Genomic DNA, 22,546 nt, shown 5'->3' with positions numbered 1-22,546 from the left:
GTTCCCGATAATTTCACTTCGATACATACCTGCCAGGTGAATCTCCATTCTCATCAAAGAGGATTCCCTCCCCAGATACTCCAGTAAAGTTTGTTTTCATTAGGAAGTCCAACAACGTAGCGCCATCAATAGGCCTCATGGCATCACATAGGCCCTTCAAATGCAACAGCAGTCAAATGTCGGTCATATTATAATCTGATTTATAGATGGAAAAGCCTAATTTGACTCAAAATCATGTCAGCAGGCAAAATACATTTAGCATAAAAGACTAAACAAACCATACATACTCTGAAATAATGGCATGTAAAATCAAAACAATCATATGTTGTTGTTGATATTGTCGTATTTTTTTTTAAAAACACTGCCCACCCAAAAGTATTAGAAAAGTAAGGTTGAATACTTCATCATTTTTATTGACTGAAAGCATTGAGGTGGAAATGAAATAAGCCATATGACAGAAGAGATCAATATTTCAACTTTTGTAACCAGGTTTTTCCATGAGTGCATTTGGAGCAAGCAAATTAGCAAAAAGTACTGATGTGCTCCCACCGTGTTCGAAAATCATTATGGTGACCTAACTATGGGCAGCATGCAAACAGATTAGACTGTTGATTTAACTATGTATGCACAATTGATTAGCATGCACTTTGCAAATGAGAAAAATGTGCACGAGTTGTGCTTTTAAAGTCCCCGCGGCTGCTTGCTGGTGCGCTATAGCCTGCTAAATTGAGAAATAAATAAAATGTCAACAACAAATCATTGTGCTTGCTGCGATTTCCAATGTGATTTGTTTTTCCAAACAGTCTAAAGGAATGGTGATTTTATCTTCTTGACAGTTTATTTTGGAACTCGTAATCCTTTGAGGGCAAGTATCTATACTGCGCTCATATTTATTATAGTAGTAACACCAATTATTATCATAATGGTCACTTTAACTGTAATCTAAAAATTCCCACAGTTTCATCTCTGCGGGAATGCATCAACACCTGTTCTTATAGTAGCCACTCAGTCAGTTGTACGTCTTTATCATCCATGATCAGAGCAGCGCCTACCTGATAGCCTGGGCACAGTGTCCGTTGCATGTTATGCAGGCCATATGCCATTGAATAAATGGCATTGATGACGAAGCCCATCTTGGTGTCCTGTGCATACTGCTGCCGAAGAGATTCCCGTTCTACACAGGTGGGGGAGAGAAAGAAGGGGGTGGGGGGGTGATGGCGTTTGAAAGAATAATTTAATGAGAAAGGCGGCTACGTGACAATGACTCTTGATTTAATGTTACCCTCTGTGTTTTGTATAAATTGCAACCGGTTTTTCCTTTCCAACATGAAAGAGCACTCGACTGCCTCTCGTTGCTTCTCGGGAGCCACTTCTCCTCGGCCTATCTCGTTTCTTTCTGCCTCCTGTTCATTTGGATTCCAAATCCCGTTTCATTAGAAAACAGGAGACGTGATCCCTTTCAAGTTGCGCTCTCACAGTATTTTACCGATGAAGGCGACCAATGAAACAGAAAGAAATGGGAGTTGCACAAAGAAATAAAAGGGGGCTGCTGCCAGAACAACTAAGGCTATTTGTGGCAAACCACAGACCCGTGTGTATTGAAAAAGCATGGATAATTTGTGGGTATGTGAGCAGAGAGTCTGCTCGTGTGATTTGTGTGTGATTTGTGTGTGTGCGTGCATATATATATACACATATATATATATACATATATATATATATATATATACATATATATACATATATATACATATATACATATATATATATATATATACATATATATACATATATATATCATATATATACATATATATATATATACATATATATACATATAATATATAATATAACATATATATATATATATATACATATATATATATATACACATATATACATATATATACATATATATATACATATATACATATATATATATATACACATATATATACATATATATACATATATATACATATAATACATAATATATACTATTACATATATATATATATATATATAATATATATTATATATATATACATATATATATATATATATATATATATGCATAACGTTTTTATTTGTTTTTACCAATGTGAGTCTATTATAACTACAATAGTGAAGTTCAGTGCTGATTGCTTAAACAACAAATGATGAGAAAAAGTATTTTCCCAATATTGTGCGTACATTTTTACAGTATCTCACTTACTGCTACAGGTGCGATTGTACTTGTTGTTTTCCTGTGGGTGGCCTTTCAGTCGACAGTGGAAGCGATGTTGCCAGAATTCTATGAACCACGGGTTCCTGAGGTTGTTGTCAGGGCGCAGTTTAAGGTAGTAGTCATCAAACCACTTGACGTCAGCAGATTGAAGCTTTATGGTTATGCCACCGGCGGCTTCCTTCACATAACCATCCGTCACGTCATAACGGTCTGCCCATCCGTCACTGACAAGACAGAGTAGATTATAATTAATGCGTTTATTGAATTATTGTATGATTCTTGCCTCTGCAAAAAGCAACATTCAAGATAGATTATTGTCATTATAATTAACATGTGAAATGCACACGTTTATGCACACTGTGCGTGTAACTATGGTTTGATTATTGCTATTGCCAAATGCTTCATTATAGATAGCACACTCAGCTCATACCTCTAAATGTATTGTCTATCATCATTTGCAAAATCAAAAAGAGAAAGGCTGCCTCTGTGCTACTGACACGCCTTCTGTTGATTTTATTCAGGTAATCCACAACAGCCACCAGAACAATTTGCATTACCTTGTAAACTGGAAATGCGGTCAGTAAATAAATCCAACAAAGCTGTCAGCTCATCTTCAATTCACCCTTATATTACGCACATTACATTGTCATTGATACGATACCTCTGACATCGTAAATTTTGTTTGAATTGAAGTTGACTGACATATAAAATTTGACAGGTTGTCTCTCAGTTTGAGCTTTGTGAGGGCAACTAGTGTATTTGCTTGGCAGGGGGAAAAGGAAAAAAATAAAAAAAACACCAATGGTATAACTGCCTGTTTACATGATTGTGCGGGTCAGCTGCTGCCAGATGTAATGACTACATTGCAGTGGAAACAAATCCATTTGATGAGTTGTACCGTGCATTTAAATCACATTACAGCACTCCATTCCTTTTTTCGGTGCAAAACTGCAAACAGGTGAATAAGACAGACAATAAGAAAGAAACAGAAGTGAAGGAAAATATTCTCACTTCTCATCCAGACAAGATGGCTTTAAGTGAGACAACCATGTGCTGTTTTTGCCTCTTTCTTAATTGATCTCTTTTGTCTTATTCTTCCCAAATTGGTTTCTTTTTATATTTGTTATCCTTTCCTTTATCTTTGCTCTTTCACTTCTTTGGAGAATAAAGCTCATTTTCTGCGACAGTACTCCTTCAAGTTTGCGTACGCGTGTGGATTCAAGTTAGAATCCACCATGATTTCTGTCCCTATATATGTGATTTTAGTTGACCTTCTGCCTTTGAGCTATGGCCATAAATCAAAGTGAATTACGTGACAGGACATGGCTGGTAACTCTTAAAAGGATTGCATGTTTCTTAGTTCCTATAAAAAAAAAGTATATCATAACTTTCAGCAATTGCATTTATAAGACCCTGTTACAAGGAAAACTCATTCATACCAACAAAACAAAGAGCAACCAACATTTGGCATTTTTATATTTCTTTTAAGAGCATCATAAAAAGATACAAATGCTTTCATACATGATGCCGGTTATACAATGTTAGATGACATATTGAAATTAGACTCACACTATGGAACTGTGTGGGCGATGTTTCAATAAGAGGCCTCCATAAGGGCTCTACATTGTATCGGAGTGGGATTACTACAAACCACACATTTACGTTCATGTATTTGTGTGAGGCATAAATACAGATCAGAGATTAGGCTGATGAGATACTAGCTGGATCAAAATGACTGATGCAAATGACGTTCTGGTTCTCCTCTTTTTACCTCCCTCAGTCTAGGACCCAAAGGCTGTTGCCATGGTTCTCAGCCCACGCTCAGCCAACTGTCTGTACTTCATGTCTCATAAAAACGCACTGCTTTGTGTACACAAACATATTCACCTGTCGTGCACTTTAGTGTTCACGCTAAAATAAACATGAGCTGACAATAATGCAAAAGTGATTTGTCTATTGTAATCCACATACATTGCAGCATAAGCTTGACAAACAGCCCTGCAATGGGCATTTCCATTTTATCCTTAAAGAAACAATACCCTGATTACAAATTGTTAATTTGAATTTGATTAGCTATTTATTATAAAATCCATCTTGAGCTTGAAGTAATTGACTAATGTGGTAAAGCACCATTGCGCCATAAATCAAGGCAAACTCTACTGCATAATTCATACAAGGATTCAAACCGTAAGTGTACCTTTACAAAAGTCTTTTGGGATGGGGAAATGTTCACTTGATTAATTGCTCCACTTTCCCCTGAATCATGCTGTGCTTAACAGTAACACATTTAAAATAATTACTTGGATCAAAATGTAGAAACATTTGTCTGGATCAAAAATAATTGTGTCAAATATTAAGTCTTGGCAAACTATTTGATTCTGCTTCAAAACAGTGCTGCTCTCATTGCCGTGATTTATGATATTGTACAATGACTCGCCTTGACCATTACGCATACACTCTAAAGCTGCCATGGTAACCTAGTAAAGAAATTCTAGAAGAACATTTGCGGCTTACAGCCAGACAACGTATCCATAAAAGCCAGAAAGCACATAGCTATACACACGCAAGTTGGAAGTTAAGTCATAAATGTTGCATTGATTAGCTACACAAAGTTTCGAAAAGTTGATGCAAACACTTTTACTTAGCTGAAAATGAATTTCCAGTCTACATACTTGCAGCTTTGTTCACACATATGGCTAAGCGATGCTGCACTGGTTTTCCTTCCATATTGTTGAACTTATTGACTCCAACTTTAATATGAGATGAAAGGAAATACACAGTATCTTGTACTACTACATTAACCTAATTTTGCAAACTGTTATCTAAAAATATATTCACCATTTGAGTGCGCTGTAACAGTTAAAATTGATCTCAACTGACTTTATGCCGGTTAATCACAGGATACACAGAAACAGACAGCCATTCATACTTGAATTTGCACAGTTATGGAGAGGGAACCAGTCCCACGTGGGCTGTGTGAAAGTCAGCCCTGTCAAGCACTACACAAGCCACAATGTACCATTTGGATTTGTTGAAATAAAAAAATTGTGACTGGGAAACAATTTAAGAACCACAAAGGGCATGCTGGTCCCAGTTTTTCCTTGCATCCTCACAAAGTCTTCTTTTGGATGGTTTGTTTTGGTGATACAAGTTTTTTAGTCTAAAATAAAAAACGTCCTTTTGGACCATTTATGAAAAATGTTGGTGACTTAAAAATTTGTACATCTCATGACACTGCATCTAAAATATTTTTTCTCCACCACGATTGTATATGAAGATATATGTATAAACACACACGAACACACAATCGTACGTGTGTGTGTGTGTGTGCATGTGTGTGTGTGTGTGTGTGTGTGTGTGTACACGCTCACATGCAAGCATGCGTGTGTGTTGCCAAAAGAGAACCAGACAGTACAGTAAATTAGCTGTGTGTTATTCTGGACTTTAATTGCTCTGCCCCACATCTCAGTGGTATCAAATGCCGCAGAATGAACATTCATCTTTTTCTCTTTGTCTTCACTAAATACCCCAATTTTATCCTCGCTACAAGTTTGTGCCAAACACGGTCCATTAAGTTTATGCATGGAAACATTTATCTTTCAAAGAAAGGTCAAAAATTAGGTAATGATGGGACCGGGGCTAAAGAAAATAAAAGGTTCTATGGTCAATTGGCCTAGTACACAAAGATCCTTATTTGTCCATCTTTTTCCAAACACTATCCCTCACACTGTTATTTTCTTGGTTTTCGTCTCAGTGGTTGCTATAGTAACAAGCTGTGCGGGGGCTGTGATGCAGCACACATACTGTAACACTGGGCTCACCAAGAGAGAGAGAGAGAGAGGGAGAGTGAAAAAAAGGCAAAGAAAATGGGTGAGATTAGTGAGTGACAGTTGCTCACTTCACTTTGATGCTTAACATCCAGATGTTTATTTTCATTTTATTTATTTTATTTTCATTTAAACTTTCCTAAACTGCTGGCTAGATTGAACTGATACAAATTAACACTGACTGAACAAATTTGCATGCTAATCAGGTAGATTATGTCAATATGAACAATAATACAATGTTTCTGTTTGATTAAACTTTTGCCCTACATTAAGATTCGAAATATAACAGAAATCCTCACGTGCATGACTTTTAGAAGTAATGCTTAAAATGTTCACAGAACCTGACTCTTGAAAGTATTCACAATTAAGTGTTTGGGAGTTGAGCTACTTTACGAGCGAGCAAACCTGGTGTAAATTCTCATTTAGAAGTTAAAATCGGAATGAAAAATCTGAATCTTTTTGTTTCTAAAGCTTTGTTATTTTTCTCCCACCTTTGCCCCATTTTGCTTGTATTTCCAATGAGTGCTACTAAAAGAGAATTTCCAAGGCTGCACATACAATACTTTTGTCCTGACATCCGACGACAAATCGCATAATTATGCAGTGACGTAAGTGAAGCTTGAATAGAGGTGACCAAATTTTTGCGAAAAAGGTTAATACTTTCCAAATGTGCTAATTTCCTTTTGGATGCTCATAATTCCCATCTTACAGGGTCGGGTCTTTCTCAGGGGCATCGCAGTTCACATTTCTTTTAATTAACGTTTTCCGAGTTCAGTGTCTGGGCTAAATTAGGGGTCAATTAATTTGCTATTCAGGAACAGCATGAGCATGCAGGACACTTTGTTAGGTAGCTGATGAATGAGTTGTCTGATGAATGAGTTGAGCACAAAAAAAGGAAATTACAAAATACAGATATAGATAAAAGGAAGACAGGTAGTAATTCAATAGAGTAACGACTAAGAACCTTTTTTTTTTTTTTAATATATCAAAAACCTTTGAGGGGGTTGCTGTCTTTTCACTGGATTATTCCCTGGATCTCAAACTCCGAATGATGTATATTGACTATTTGAATTCCGAATAAATGCAGAGAAAAGCATTCATGTGTTTTTTATTTGAATGGTAACAATTAGATGACACAAATGAAGTGTATTTCCGATTTTGGGGAAGAAGTATAGTTCTCTCCTCTATGAAACATCCCCTCAGGTTAAACTTGGAGAGTGGAAGCAGTGAAAGGCACTAGTAGAGAGAGCGAGTGGAAGGTAAAATGTCAAAAAGAGAGTCGCAGGGGGAGAAAGAGGAGGACACAAGGACAGAATGGGAACAAGAAAGAAAGCCCTCTGGGCAATAAGAATTCTTTCATATTTGGTTTAGTTACTTTTGATGTGTGATTTCACCCAAACTGACAGTTTCAGCTCGCAGTCAAGGTAGACGGAGGTTGTAGTATAAAGAGACAGAGCTGCCAACAGCATCCTTTGATATGTGTTTGACACTTGAAACCAAAGATCTCACAAGTTTTAATGCATGAATTATTTCTTGTTTCAAAAGCGACAGAAACACATCTTGACACTTTACAAAAAAAGCAACCAAGCATATTCTAACGCCATTCACCATGGCTGGTCATCATTTCAAAACAAACCCTCCAATCAAAATTGTTTATTTTCGGTGACGTATCCTTTGTGAGCAACGTCACATTCTTTGTGTAAGTCCCTCTTCATTCAAAATAGTGCGCGGGAGAGATGATAATTTGTTAAGTTATTATTTGGGTCTCTGGTTAAAAAAAAAAAAGCAATATTTTGTTTCATCAGTGATTCCATACGTTCTGAACATAGCTTAAGACTGAGTTACAAAAAAAAAAAAACATCACACATGTACCAACACTCACATGGGTGTACAGTATTGCGATGGACCCACGCATGCAAACATTCCCATAATTCTGTACTACATCGCACCGCAGTGCAAAATGCATTTAAATATGGAGGGAAATATTTCCATGGAAACAGCAGAAAAAATAAATAAAAAAGCATGCGCGCTGTCTTCACAGATGATCTGATATTAGACACTTGAGTCAAAGTTATGTTAATTAATCCAAATGGCCACGGGGAGGAATGCTGAAGGAATAAGTCACTGCTTTGATCATTGAGAACCACAATGATGGTAACTTGATGATGGCCTGAAATTTGAGTTTTTCTATTACGTAAGTTTTTTTTTTTTCATAATGGACAACAATAGCTTCTTTCAATGGCATGACATCCAGAGGTTCCATGCGAATAATTGGTCATGATTTTCCTTTTCTTCAAACCTTTAGCACAGTGGGCAAAAACTACCGTAATTTTCCATGTATAATACGCCCCCATGCATAATACGCACCCTAAAAATGGCATGTCGATGCTGGAAAAAAGCCTGTACCCATGTATAATACGCACCCAAATTTTGACTCTTACTTAAGTCCGTAAACGTAAAATTATTTCAGAAAAAAGATCATCTTTGGGAACAACCGCTTTCTTTCCTCTTCCAGGTGCTCTTGCTGAAGCCTTCGCTGTATCAAAATGATTTTTTTTCTTCCTCCAGAGTCTTATGTTTGATTCATTGACATCAAATTGGCGCGCAGCTGCCCTATTGCCTAATTCTTCTGCCACTTCAATGACTTTCTTTTGAAATGCTATACTATAACTTGCTCTCTTAACCATTTTGATGAAACTGCTAATTAAACTGAACTCTCGCTCTTTAAATAGCTGACGTGTCTTGCGCATCCGTTCTGCGCATCGGATCCATAGTGCGCATGCGCAGTGATACTGCCTCCGTATGATATCCGGTCTGCGATGGAGATTAAAAAACAAACAATATTTGACAATAACACACCATCAAGGATTGCACCATCGCATCAAACGATGTGTCGTCAATTATGAATTTTACTGACTAAGTGTGTTGGGCAGGATGGCTGAATGTGATGCGCGATTGACGTGTCTTGCGCATCCGTTCTGCGCATACTGTCATGGCGGCCTCCGTATGATATCCGGTCTGCGATGGAGATTAAAAAACAAACAATATTTGACAATAACACACCATCAAGGATTGCACCATCGCATCAAACGATGTGTCGTCAATTATGAATTTTACTGACTAAGTGTGTTGGGCAGGATGGCTGAATGCTGAAAGGTGATTTCAAGTTTTATTTCGAGGGAGATTTTCTTCAAAAATTTTTGTACCCATGCATAATGCGCACCCCAGATTTTAGGACAATAAATTAGTTAAATTTTGCGCATTATGCATGGAAAATCACGGTATTTTCAAGTTAGACAAAGAGCAAATATCTCCCATACCATCTAGCTACTTTTGAAATGAAACGTTTTACAGAAATACATGGTGAAAATAAATTTGTGAAGTGGCATGGAAATATGGAAGGGGAAAATAGAAATCAATGTGCATGAATACCTTCAATCATTTCATTATGAAGGTTTTCTGTTATGTTCCTTGAACAATGACTCAGTCCTTCAAAGTTGTTTCAACAAGTTACACTGACAACTACTTTGACTTTTTGCCATATGCCGCCTTGTAAAATCCACCACTTGTGAAGTTTTCTGTTTAACCAAAAGGTTAATACACAAAATGTCACCTTGGCTGCTGTCTTCTTCTTAATTTGGTTGGCTGAAGAGGGGAGAAAATTTAAAAAAATTAAAAATGATCCTCTGAGCTTTCAGTGGTTGTCTCATGATTCATCTTGCAAGGCATTTTTGGCTAAATTTGCTGTTGCTGCTGGTGCAGTTTGACTCCCAATTACCTTTAGAGCGACTGCAGCTGCTCGGAGATAAATAAGGGAGACAATGTTCTCTTTCACTAATGTGAACCAACACGTTCCAAGTCAGTGGGAGCGAAAGGTTATTGTATTGTTCGGCAAATTTTATTCCGAGCCAAATAGATTCAAAATCACGGTTGACTGGTTTCTGACCATTACTTTAGCAAAAGTTCTGCAAAATGAAACAAGAGAGAAGAGTACACATGCAATGTACGAGTATAGACGTGGCGTGTGCATTTGTCCCAGTTCTGCTGTTCATTATTTTGTTTGTTGCCCGCTGGGAACACAAAGAATCTTAGAAACAGCAATCAATGCAACCGGGATCCCACTCAATAAGTCTTTAACTTTAAGTCTGTCTCCATCTTTCCTTTCTGTGGTTTCGCTGGCTGTGAGAGAAAAAATATTACTTGCCCTGACCTAACCTTAACCGCATTGATATATAAAATATGGAGCCAGTATTGTTTTTTTTTCCAAATGTACATCAAAATAAATTAGTTGAAAAGCTCAGATCATACGTTTCATGGTCGCCAGTAGCCAGCATTATTATTTAGGAGGTATTGATGTGGTACTGATTAATTAATTTAAATTAAAAAAAAAACCAGGGTTGCACTACGGGCCCAGAGGAAACTGAGGGTAAACTAGGACAAACATGATGATCTGCTTGAGGTATTTTCTTATTTATCCTAATGGCCATTGCGGAAACTGGAGAAGGGGAAAGTCATGCCGAGAGGTGTTAAACACTCAGTATAATTAGATCAGTGGTAAAGGGAATGATTATCTTTATCATCATCAGTGCGCTCTTGTGGCAATATAATTATGTCGACATTAAAGAGTGCCTGCCCAACAGAACGGGGCTGATAATTTCCTTCCACAGACCTCCGGTGAGCCGAGCATCCACCCATGTCCACCTCCAATCTAAAGCCCATTTATGACAGGGACGTTATCGAAGGCTAACGTTTTATACGCTGGACTAATCGAAACAAATTGGCCACTACAAAGCTGATGAGTAATGGATGAGTTCCACTGCGCCAAATCACGATTTAAACACGGAAGACATCTTCCACATTAACCTCAGGGTAAAATGACAAAATATTTTGTAAGCTCCCTACCCTTTTGCATTACAAAGTAACAAGTCAAAAAACAAATTCTATTTGTTTTGCTTGATTATACATACAACACTCAGAATGAAAAAAGCCCATGCAGGATGTTCCAAGACTTTACCTCACTCATCCGGATGACGATGACCATGTTGATAATGATGATGGGAAGGATAAGCATGATGGTAATAATGAGCATCATGGTAGCGAGGACAACAAAAAGGATGTCGTTACGATGTCTTAGTTACAGAGTGGAGATCACTGTGGAAAGAGTAGATTCACATTATATTGTGCATATGTAAAAAAAAATTCTATGAACTCCCCAAACTCTTCTGAAAATGCAAAAGATTCATAATATGTTTTTTATGGGGGATGAGTGGACATATTGAAAGAAATACAGCAAAAAATCAGAAAACACCCAAACTTCAGTTTGCTGGCCTGGCACCTGGGGGGGGGGGGGGGGGGGGGAGCATATTTCAGGGCAGTGCCAGTGCCCCTGTCACCCCCCCCCCTTGTTCCATTAGTGCAAGAGACCAACAGAAATCTGATCTAAAGGAATGCAGCATGCAGATAAAAGCTTGTGTGGATCCCGAAGCATATCTAATGTGGACCATTTAGCTGTGTTCCCGTCATGCATCGATTGGCTACCACAAACTGGCGCGATTGCTCTGCTAGTATGGTTCATTTGGTTGAGTGTAAACACGATCATCAAAACCACTGAAAGACACCAGTTGCAATTGGTGCGAGTCGCTTTACTTGAACTCGAGCGTAAACACAGCACCATGTCGACTTCCTGAACACAGTTTTACTGACCTGCCAATGAGAAGAAACTCTCCCACCAGTCCTTGGCGCCTTATAGCCATGAGGATATTGCGGATGGTCATGCCTTCACAGAAGCAAGCCACCACCCTGGCCTTGGGCAGGTGAGCCTTCAGCCTTTCCACCAATCGATCGAAGCTCTGCTCTCCGGCATTGCTCCAGATTTTGCCTTAAGAGAAATCGCACAGCCTGTAATACTTGCCAGTCATTTGCATTGCATTTTATTTTTACAGTCAGCTTTTCTACTTTACGGTTTCAATTTTCAAAAGTGTTTGGGTTGTAATCCTGCACAGATAATATTTGAATCACAAAGATGATATCATTTGCTTTGGTTTTCATATCTTACCAGAATGAGCGATGCAAATGCCCTCTTTTGCCGCCATGTCCTTGAAGGCTTCCATCCCACTTTCGCCATAGTTGCCTGAGAAGACAAAAAAAGGTTTGAACGAGACACAACTCACAGGAAGACATGGTGAAGACATCCCGACCCAGTTCCCTGACTCGTCTGCCATAGCACAATTTATTAATCTCACATTTGTGTCAGAGAAACTGTCTCCCCACTGTGGCACCCGTTTCGTTGCCAAAGAAAGTGGGTGACCTGGAATTTATGCAAATGAAAGCGTTGTACACACTGGCAAAGAATATGATAGGATTTCCCAGCCTAAAATCTCCCTCTTTCCCTTTCATCTCGCTATTTTATGGACTCATTGGAGAAAACACCAGAAAGCCTGCCCTCCACCAGGGCAGCTCTTACGGTTTGTCCTGCTCTTACAGAGTGTAATCAATAACAGAATATGATCTCAAATTTGCCGCCCTCATCTGTGGTCTAACGAAAATGTGTCGAACGGACATGGCCAGAAATAGTGGGGGGGTAAGTCTGGTTTTAAAAAAAAAAAAAAAAAAAAAACAGACAGCAGATCATGGCATTTGTGTATGTTGGGTGGGGGGTGCACATGCAGGGGTCCATGGCAATGATGAGTGTGTCAGAGCTAAGTATAAATTCCTGTAATTAGTCTCTCAGTGAGAAGAGCAGGAGACAGATGGTGCAGACCATGACACACACACACACACACACAGAGAGAGAGACAGAGAGAGAGAGAGAGTTTAAGTCATGAGAATCGATAAAGCTTGTAACCTACTTCACTCGAGTCTCAACAGGGATTTATGTGAGAGACATCTTTTTCACAGAGTCCCCATGTAATTCTTTCTGGCTTTGAAATGTTTCTCGACATGTGTGCACTCCATTTCTGCTACAGGCAATATTTTCCAATGATGTCTCATTTTTAGTCATTCCCACTCTTATATTCTGGGAAACTTCATTCACTTTTCCTCGCACAAAAATATATTTATATTTTCTTTTTTAGTACAGTCAAAATTGTCAATGCAGTCCACATCCCATCCTCAATCTGCCTGAGGAGCTGTACTTAACAAGAGACTTCCTCAAGGTTGACTGTCTTTTTTTTTACAAGAGAGGCAGATTCTTTGGGACTCGTTTCCGCAGACATCCTTCCTCCACCCTCCTAGTTCTCTCCTTCCTCTATCCCTCTCAATTACTACTCTCATCCTCTTGTCACATCACGCCTGCTATTCCCCATTTTAAACATGTTTCTCTCTCTCCACTCCTTGGCCCTCATCTCCTTTCGCTCCTCGTCAATGCTTCACCACAGGGGGGGGGGGGACAGCATGTTGTAAACATGTACTTGTCCTCCACCGGGTTTCCTTGAATTCTTCGAGGCTCACATAACATCTTGAGTTACATGTACATACTGTAGCTTTCAGACAAAATCCCAAAAGAGTCACGTAGGCTCAATGGCTTATGAACAGCTTTGTGGTAATGTTGAACTGGTTATGGCCACACTTCCCTACAGTAACAGCTGAGCATCAAACTCCCTGAAGAAAAACAATGGTATAAAATGCACCATAGTCTAAGAGTGAGTTCTCACAACATAGATATATTTTATGTAGTCCTGCAACAAAAGCTCATTAAAATTGAGTACTTATTAAAGAGACATTGCCTTGACACTGAAGCTCACTTTCAATCTATAGCCCGGGGCTGCACAGGCAAAGTGTAGGGTAGAATCGACACAGATTCTGTCAGTGTGCCTGAAGATTCATTATCATCATTTTCTACGCAACACGTTCCATTTCCATCAGCTTTTGTGGCTGAATGAAAGCCAATAAGCTCAAATAAAGCAGCAATAAACAGTAGGCAGACAGCTTGATTTATGGGGGTATCGATCAATTTCTGCTGGATCACACTTGGGTGATGTGTCAAATTTGATATCAATGAAACCCAATGAGGTGAATTGACCAAGCAGAGAGAGAAATAATTGAGGCTCAATTCAATAGTGAAGAAAAAATGATAACTCTAAATGAAACGAGTAGGTTGTCAAGAGTGATCAGAATGTGACCTATTGGACAGACACTTTGTTGTTCTGTTCCACATTGTAGCACAATAAATGAAGTAAATTCTGATCAATCCAGTTTCTATGGCAACATGGGTATATCAACTGTACTGTAGGGCTGTAAGTTTTAGATAAAGGGGAAAAAATAGGGTCCAAATTGGTCTCAGTAAATTTTAACTTAGAGTGGTTCTCAATTTTTGTCGAACAAGTAGCCCCTTTAAAAAAAAAAAAAAACTACCATGTACCAGTGTGGCAGAAATTTTCTTCCCATGTGGGACAATGAAATATATATTGTATCTTTTCAGTATATATTTTTTAATTAAATTGCTAATTATTAATTGGAGGAAGATACAAGAATGAATGGTGCAAAATTAACAGTTCTTATATGTACCATAAATGGAAACATAGTAATATTATCACTGCCACCATTCAGTTATTTTATATTCTAATTGTATTCCTCACTGCCTTGCATAATAACCTCTAGCATATCTTTAAGACATATGCTAAATGCTAATGCTGAGGGTGAGTATGTGTGAATACCCAACCCCACTCTGCTGTACTTACTGTACACCCATTTACGTATCTATCCCAAGCACTCAATTTATGACAACTACACGTACATACTTTCTCACGCACACACACACACACACGTATCATTGCTTTTTCCATGTTCCATTCCTCCCTCATCCTTGTTTCACTACCCCCATCCTGAATGTAAATGCTTCCCTCCCTCTTTTTCCATTTCTTGCCATCTTTCCCACACCCTCCCTCTCTCTCTGGCTCTGTGATTGTATTTCAGAAAGCAACACCCAACCTTGAATATCTATTTCAAGGTCAATAGGCATGTCGTAACCGACACATAGCCTATACACACCTGCACAAAACAAGTCCCCTCAGACACAAACAAGATCTTATACACAGGAATACAATCACATGCATGTACACACACGCATAAATTCTTCTTCCCAGCAAACTATAAGAAAGGAAAATATTTCAGAGACAAGCAATGTTCCAAACTATTTGTAGTTTTGTGTTTTCAAGTAGATAAGTTAAATAAATCTACTGTCAAATATCAGAAACGACCAACTCAAAGTCAATAGCAAGCGGTGGGACCCATTACTTATATCATGATCAGAAAATATCTTCAAATATTAAAACTAGTATTCACAGGATGCATCACCTAGATGAGAGGAAGATCTATAATATTTCAAGAAAAAAATCCAAGAGGGCTAAGTTAATGTTCAGTTGTCAAAATGTATCACGTCGCAGACAAAATCCATGTTATTGCTTGGACACGTCCAGTCAGGAAAATGGCTTCCTGATCAATAGTCTGAATTGATCAGAAATGTTTGGCTGCAAGCCATACAGCACTATTAATCTGTCTTAAACTCTTCTCAGTCCTCTTGGACACCGCCACCACAATATGCTGGAGGGCACACAACACACAGAAATGTCTAGAAGGAGTTAGCTAAATTTAGTGGTTGCAGAAGTGTGACCATACTCCTATCCGGTGATTCGTTAATTCTAATTCATATGATGTAGCCAACTTGTTTTACATCAAAAGTCACAGCCAAAAGTGGAAACGTTTGCTGTGGAAGAACGCCATCACACGGCCCTCAACAACACCAAAACGCTGTTATTTTCTTCCACTCTAATCAAAATCCAATTGAAAATCAGTGCGATAACCCGAGTGCAGTAATTTATCTTTGGATCTCAACACTTGAGCATCATCAGAGAACCAGAAATGGAAAAGCAGAAGCATCGGTGTCTTAGATACTCAAGTTCAAGTTGAAAAGGGCATCGAGAATTCCAGAACGCATTGGATGTTGTACCTTCAGTGTTGATGGCTGACACATAGCTCCAGTTGTATCTCTTGACGATGTCCACCATCGCCCTTGCCTGTTGGGCATCTGATGGCACCACCCGCATGAAGTACTTGTAAAGACTCTGTAAAAGTAGAGACATAATGTTGAAAAGCACCATAATGTTATTTATGAGCAAAGACTCAGTAAACTATGTCTCACCTTGTCACTAAGATCCATACTAGTGGCAGAGTAGGCAATTTGCGGTATATTGAACAGCTGTAGAAGGTTCTGGACCTGGATCGCGACTGAGCTCGATCCTGGCCCGATTAAACCCACAATGGGTTTTTTCCCTCGCATGGGAGTGGCAGAGGGGTCAGCGCACTTCATGGCTGCACCCCCGCCGCCTCCTCCCCAAGGGCTTCCCCCACCCCACTCCTCCGCCTCGTCGGACGACACCAGCGAATCCCGTATAAATTCGATGCTCTGCTCCAGAGCCACAGCCGAGTGCCAACAGGAGTCACGGATCTCACATCCAAGGGTGATGTTGGGAAGGATGAGAGGGTCTGCATTGATGCGGTCCAGCGTGTGCATCATGGCCTCCACCCGTTGGATACCGTACTGCTCTCGAACTGCGCCGCACTTACGTTCATGAACCTGAACATGAAGGAATAAGGATTCATCACAAAGGGCAGGAAATCTTACAAACGTGGTCAATATTGTTCCTTTCACACATATATTATTTTATATGCACATTATAATGTAAAAGATGTGAAATACTCCAAAAGCAACCTTGTCTGCAGGAGGCTGATGATGCACAGAGAACAACGCTCCAATTATGATGTCCCCAGGGATGTGGGCTACAACTCGCCGTTCGCTAGACTGTGCCGAGTCCGTTTGCTCAAGTGCCGCCCAAACAAAGACGAGGAGTAGCCACACAATCATCTTGCTCTGTTTATTCATCCCAAAGTGAAATTCAAAGTTGTTGTCACAGGTTACCATTTGTCCTGCAAACAGTTTTCCTGGCCATAACAACTCGTTTTTTTCTTCTGTCTTCAGATTTCAACGTGGGGTGGTCACCATAACAGAGAAAGGATCTGCAGTGCGACTAGAGAAATTTAGCAGAAAGTCTTGACTGCCTTTTAATAAATGGTAGAAGTCCAGAGGGAGAGCTAGCGTCCAAAGTAGGTTACAGCAGACAGACATGTTCACATGAACCTGGAAGACAGAGGGGGGAAAAAAGTGTCAATCTTACACACTGCAGCTGCTACAGGACACCCACGAACACATGTAATCAATGCATAATATACATCTTTCGCTTAATAATGATGCTATGTGGCAAAACATTGATGTTTATTCATTTGTGATAGGGGTGTCAAAACTAATTGATTAGTCGAAAACAAAACGATTATCACATTAATCGCCTTGTATTTTAATAATCGAGTAATCATTTAGAGACACTTTTTTTTCTGAAGATCCAAATCTTCTCTACTCCTTCGTCGAAGCAGATTGTTTTATCTTTTGTGTTTAATCGAAACAAGATGCTTGCAAACTTTGGAAAACAATGACCAACAATCTGAGTGAAATTGCTTATCTATTGCTTAGCTGTTCTTAAATCACTAAATAATTTCAAATAAAAAAACAAATTGCTTAATAAACAATAATGGGGAAAAAAATAACACTTGTTTCCAATTAATCGATGGAGAACATCGATCCTAAAAATGTTCGACAGTGGCGGCCTAATTTGTGTTATTATTGTGCAACGAGGTGGGCACGTTTTATTTTGATCAAATGGAAGGCCAAACATAGAATGTTTGCCTATATTGTATACTGCCATTAAACAGTCAGAGAGACTAGCGAGACATTTGTTTTCTCAAGTAAAGCTAATAAACAATCATGGGGCTGTTCTCTACCAGATGACCTGACAAATGATTTACTGCACAGCATTCGCCCCTCAAGCCAAGTTGGGTGAAGGTCATGGCACAGGTGTTTGGGCTTTGCTGACTACGGGGAGGTGACAGAGAGGAGTGGAATTAAATTATGAACATTAATATAATAAAGGGTAAAAATAGTGGGTAAAAATATGTATTCAGAAACTAAGTATGAGTGAGCTGCAACCTAGCCCAAGAGGACCCCAGATTCAAACCCCCAACCTCAGAATTGTAAAGTGGACGTGCTAAGCACTTACTCGACATGCCACAGAATTTCATTTATGAAAATGTGAAGCACATGACAAAGAAAAAAAAAGCAGCAAGGGACAGTCTGGCTAATTGTAATTAAAATGACAGTGTCAGGAAGGCAGCCTGGCTAACCACTGCTCTAGTAATGAACACGTCAAAGAGAACATCTTTTCTTTCACATACTTCCACACAAACCCACTCGCTCACGGAAAACAAACTAGTAGTGTTTCATTCCAAGATTTTCACACACTCAGTCATACATGCTCGGGTCTCTCAATCACACGCCCCCCCCACCCTTTTCGTGCGTCTGTCTCGTTGCGTAGGCCTCGCCTCTGTTGAACGCAAAAGAAAATCCAATCCACAATCCCTCCTCAGAAAAATTTCCCACACCATAATGCATTTATAAATATATTGAAACTCAACACAAAGATATCACAGAAGCTTCTAAATGCAATTTTGCAATATAAACATATATCGATAAAAACTTGTATCTTTCCTTGTCCCCATTCATTGATGCATGTTTCAACATTGCAATCAATTATTTTGCCGTTCAACTGAAAATACAAGATAATCTTTGTGTCTTCACACACAGCCTGAGTGACTGAGTCACTGAGTGAATGCTGCTTGTGCTACTTTAAAACATGCAGCTGTGCGAGGGGCCCGTGTTTATGCAATGCACGACTCCTTGGGGGGGGCGGGAGGTACCTTCGGGTTGCAGGGTTAAATCCAATACAACAATTGCTCACAATAAACACAATTAAGTTGCTCTAATTTGATCACTTTAACAGTTAGCCTATTTAAGTGGGGGCGGCTAGGGATTTTTAGGATGCACATATACATATGTTATATTGTTATCACATTTTGAAATTCTATACATGGAAATTAATGTCATGTATCATTAACAGTACAAGTAAAATGTGTACGACAACAAACATGGAGAACATTTAACACAATGTAATTATTTTGATAGTCTGAGGAAAATATGGGCACACTGACAACTATATAATTTTTATGTAATAATATTTTGCACAAACACTACACAACAGCTAGGTGTAATAAATAATCTCTCACTTTTTCTAATTATTCAACAAGTTGCTGAAGGTGTGAAGCATCATCATAGCATCTACAGTAGAAACAGATCAATATCCAAATCCTGATTTTCTCTTCTGTTCACAATGATCTTTGGTCACTGAATTGATTCCAGTCATTGTATCTTGTTAGAAAAACATTATGTCACAATCCAAACAATGAAACCCGCCTAAATGTCACCATTGCTTACCCATTCTCAAATTATATGCAGTGATAAATTGCCCTACCCTGCGACATCTTTGAACTCTGACTTGAGTCTAAAAGAGGGTTTGCAAAATATGATAATGAATGGCCTATTCAAACAGTAAAGGGCACCATCCGTTTCTCTGCACACCGTACAGAGCCCAAGTCAATAACCAAGAATTATGTCACTATAAAAGATACAGCAGGGTACTACAAACACACTGGCAAGCGCCCCCATGGGAAGATAAGGAAGACAAGGTGCGGGCATTGTCTCCAATAAGTCCCAAAGCCGAGTGGACTTGAACTGCTGACACTGCAGTAGCAAGATCAGACAAGGTGGGCACTAGTACACCTGACTACATCGGATCCAGAAACCACTTCATGTAGAAATGTTTGACAGCCAAGCAAAACACGTATTTGCACCAGAGTAGCCACTAAGCATTTAATTCACACGTTTAACAGCGATTAATAACTCATCACGATGAGTCTTCTGCGTGCATGAGACAATAATGATGAAGACGCCTGGTGCAGCGCTGCGCCCACCAGCCGCATTGGGAGAGGAGCTCTTTGGAATCCCGCATACACACTTCGGTGCGACTTCGGTGCACAACATGAAAGAGTGAAAGCTGCACACGAATGCAAATATTGCCCATGTTTAGACTGAGTCTCCAGTTGCACGACAGGATTTCCTTCACACCAATTGCAACCGCTTCTTGCTCACCGAGGAGGCAAAATGCACTCCAATGCGTTTGTGTCTCCATTCACATTTTGCAAAGATGACGACAAACTCCGCTAAATTTAGTAAGGGCAAAAGGGAGAAAAGCAAGACTCCACGTGAATATGAAACGGATTACAATTCACGTTGCTATTTCCGCCAGAGCTGAAGTCTTACCTTTCTCTTAAATAATTAGGTCGCAATTTGGTGATCTCAAGGAGAAAAGATCGCAGCGACGGCGCTCAATTCAATGTCAAAGCCACCAGCAGCTTTGCCTCATTTGCCACCGCTTCGTCCGTTTTCCAGTCACGCACACCTGAGCCTCTCTCCAAACATCTCTCCTTCAAACACACGCGCACACACCTTGCCACACTTGTCAACAAATGCCACGACGCTGGCTGCTTATATTCCCAATTCCAATACAAAACACTCATGGTAAATTCTAAGGCAAAAGTGCCTTCTCCTGTCTGGTTTGCTGTTTGGAAAGTTGTCGCTCCATAACCACCTTAACGGGTGCGCCAGGTTTGCGTAAATTAAGCTGTTCTTCCCATGTAGGTCATATATTGCTTCATACTATCATGATACATATCAATAAAGTGCCCCATGAAACTCACTCAGTCATCATGAAAATGTGACAGAATCATAAAACTCTTATTATAAGATTTGCAATAAATCTCTTAAAATGTGTTTTTCTTTATTCCATGACTTATTTTTTTCAATGGGCGTAAGTGGTTTTGCTAAACAACTCCGTGAACTCCACTCCGTCTAAAAATATTTATTTTCACACGTCATTTCAGTCATGCATGATCTATTTTCATAATCATCTCGAATATTATGCCTGTGACCCTGAATTTGTCCTCCCCACTAGGGTCAAGCACGTCATAAATAAAATTAAACAATCTTGCTGAGCCTCTACATAGTATAATGTATGCACATGTGAGCCACTTTGCATTCAGTGTCTGTACTTGTGTCAGTGAACTGTTCTAAGACGTTTGAAAAATTCTCCCATCTTTGTATTTTGACTTTATTGTCTTATCATTCAAATTCATAATCATCATGAAGCTTATAGTTAACATTTAACCAGCTATATCATCTATGTGTTTCCCAACTTTTATTAAGCTAGGCACCCATTTTTTACATTTACAAATCTCACTCGAACTAGCTATCAATACTGACGTAACGATGACCTCATCTCAATTTTCTCACACAGTAATGTTTTATAACTAGCATGTTGTATGATTGGCAATGGGTTTATTGTGGCTTTTGCCATCTAATGAAAGAGCCTTTAGCTGCATCGCTTGCATAGCTCCTCTAGATGAGCAATCTGCAATGAATAAATAATTATTTTCTGAGAAATGAAGTAGGATTGGATACTTTTCCGCAGCATCACTGATGATCTTCTCAGCACTGGTCGGAAATCACTGCACTAAACTGTGACCATTTCATCTGTCTCAAAGTCATGTTTAAACAACTTTATTATCACCTTTTATTCTGGATTTATTCTTTTTATTCTGAAGACTCTTATTTTCTTGGAATATGTATAAGGGAAGGAAAAAAATCCTTTTGTTCTTAGAATAGGATTTTATCAAAATGTCTTTTTTATGGAGGGATGAGACATTTGTGTGATAGGCCAATCGTATCAGTTTTTAATTGACCCAAAGCCAGAGGATTACCTGATTTATTATATTTGTTTAATTGGCAACCGGTCCCCAGTTATGCAACTTTTTAAATTATACATAGTATTAATTTATTGAAAATTATTTCAAAATTTCTAAATTAATACAATTGAAAAACCTATAGGCTAGAACTTGTCTAGAGAAACAATAGGGATGCTGATAGAACCTCCCATGTTCATTTTAAAACAGATTGTAAACTGATTCATTTGGAATAGATCGATGTGGTGCACTCTGTGCATGTTTATGCTTGCATGTGCACTTTTCAGCAACGAATAAAGGCAGACATTGCTTGCCTGTCTTCACGAGAGGGGACACTATAAGATTCTAGAGATGGATCAAGTGTCAGCGCAATGGCCGTCAACCTACACATGCAAAGCAATGCGATCCAAATGCACCCATAGATGTGCTTCTAACTTCAATGTGTGCTTGTTTTGCTTACTTTTCAGCATGCATGACTACATTCATTATATGTGTGTTGGAACACATGCTAACGCATACATGAATGGGGGGGGGGTGACCAAAATAGAAATATGTGGTCATAATAATGAGTTCAGGTTTTGGTCAATACATTTTCAGACAGTCTAATAAATAGATATTCAATAAATGGGAAGCATACCTCTACTTGCAGGACAGGTGTGCCGACTTGGAGAAGAGCAACATCCCTCATGCGTCCATCATGGCATCGCTGCTCGCTTTGGTTAATCTACTTTTTCACTATGGCAACAAATGAAAC

The 22,546-nt window shown here is 39.0% G+C and overlaps 1 protein-coding gene across 1 annotated transcript in view; it reads right to left on the bottom strand.

Annotated features, from left to right (window-relative positions):
- Positions 1-22,546, bottom strand: part of grm5b (glutamate receptor, metabotropic 5b) — a 33,126-nt gene extending 10,580 nt beyond the window's left edge. Inside the window, exons 1-9 of the mRNA XM_037267720.1 lie at positions 22,430-22,546; positions 16,763-17,188; positions 16,193-16,627; positions 16,001-16,115; positions 12,110-12,184; positions 11,758-11,932; positions 2,216-2,451; positions 1,053-1,174; positions 30-154 (exon numbers count right to left, since the gene is read on the bottom strand). Of these exons, the coding sequence (XP_037123615.1) occupies positions 30-154; positions 1,053-1,174; positions 2,216-2,451; positions 11,758-11,932; positions 12,110-12,184; positions 16,001-16,115; positions 16,193-16,627; positions 16,763-16,972 (1,493 nt within the window). The 5' untranslated portion in view covers positions 16,973-17,188; positions 22,430-22,546. The remainder of the gene's footprint in view (positions 1-29; positions 155-1,052; positions 1,175-2,215; positions 2,452-11,757; positions 11,933-12,109; positions 12,185-16,000; positions 16,116-16,192; positions 16,628-16,762; positions 17,189-22,429) is intronic.

The sequence above is a fragment of the Syngnathus acus genome, chromosome 13, assembly GCF_901709675.1.
Source record: "Syngnathus acus chromosome 13, fSynAcu1.2, whole genome shotgun sequence".
Taxonomy (NCBI): domain Eukaryota; kingdom Metazoa; phylum Chordata; class Actinopteri; order Syngnathiformes; family Syngnathidae; genus Syngnathus; species Syngnathus acus.
This window is presented reverse-complemented; position numbering and strand designations above follow the sequence as displayed.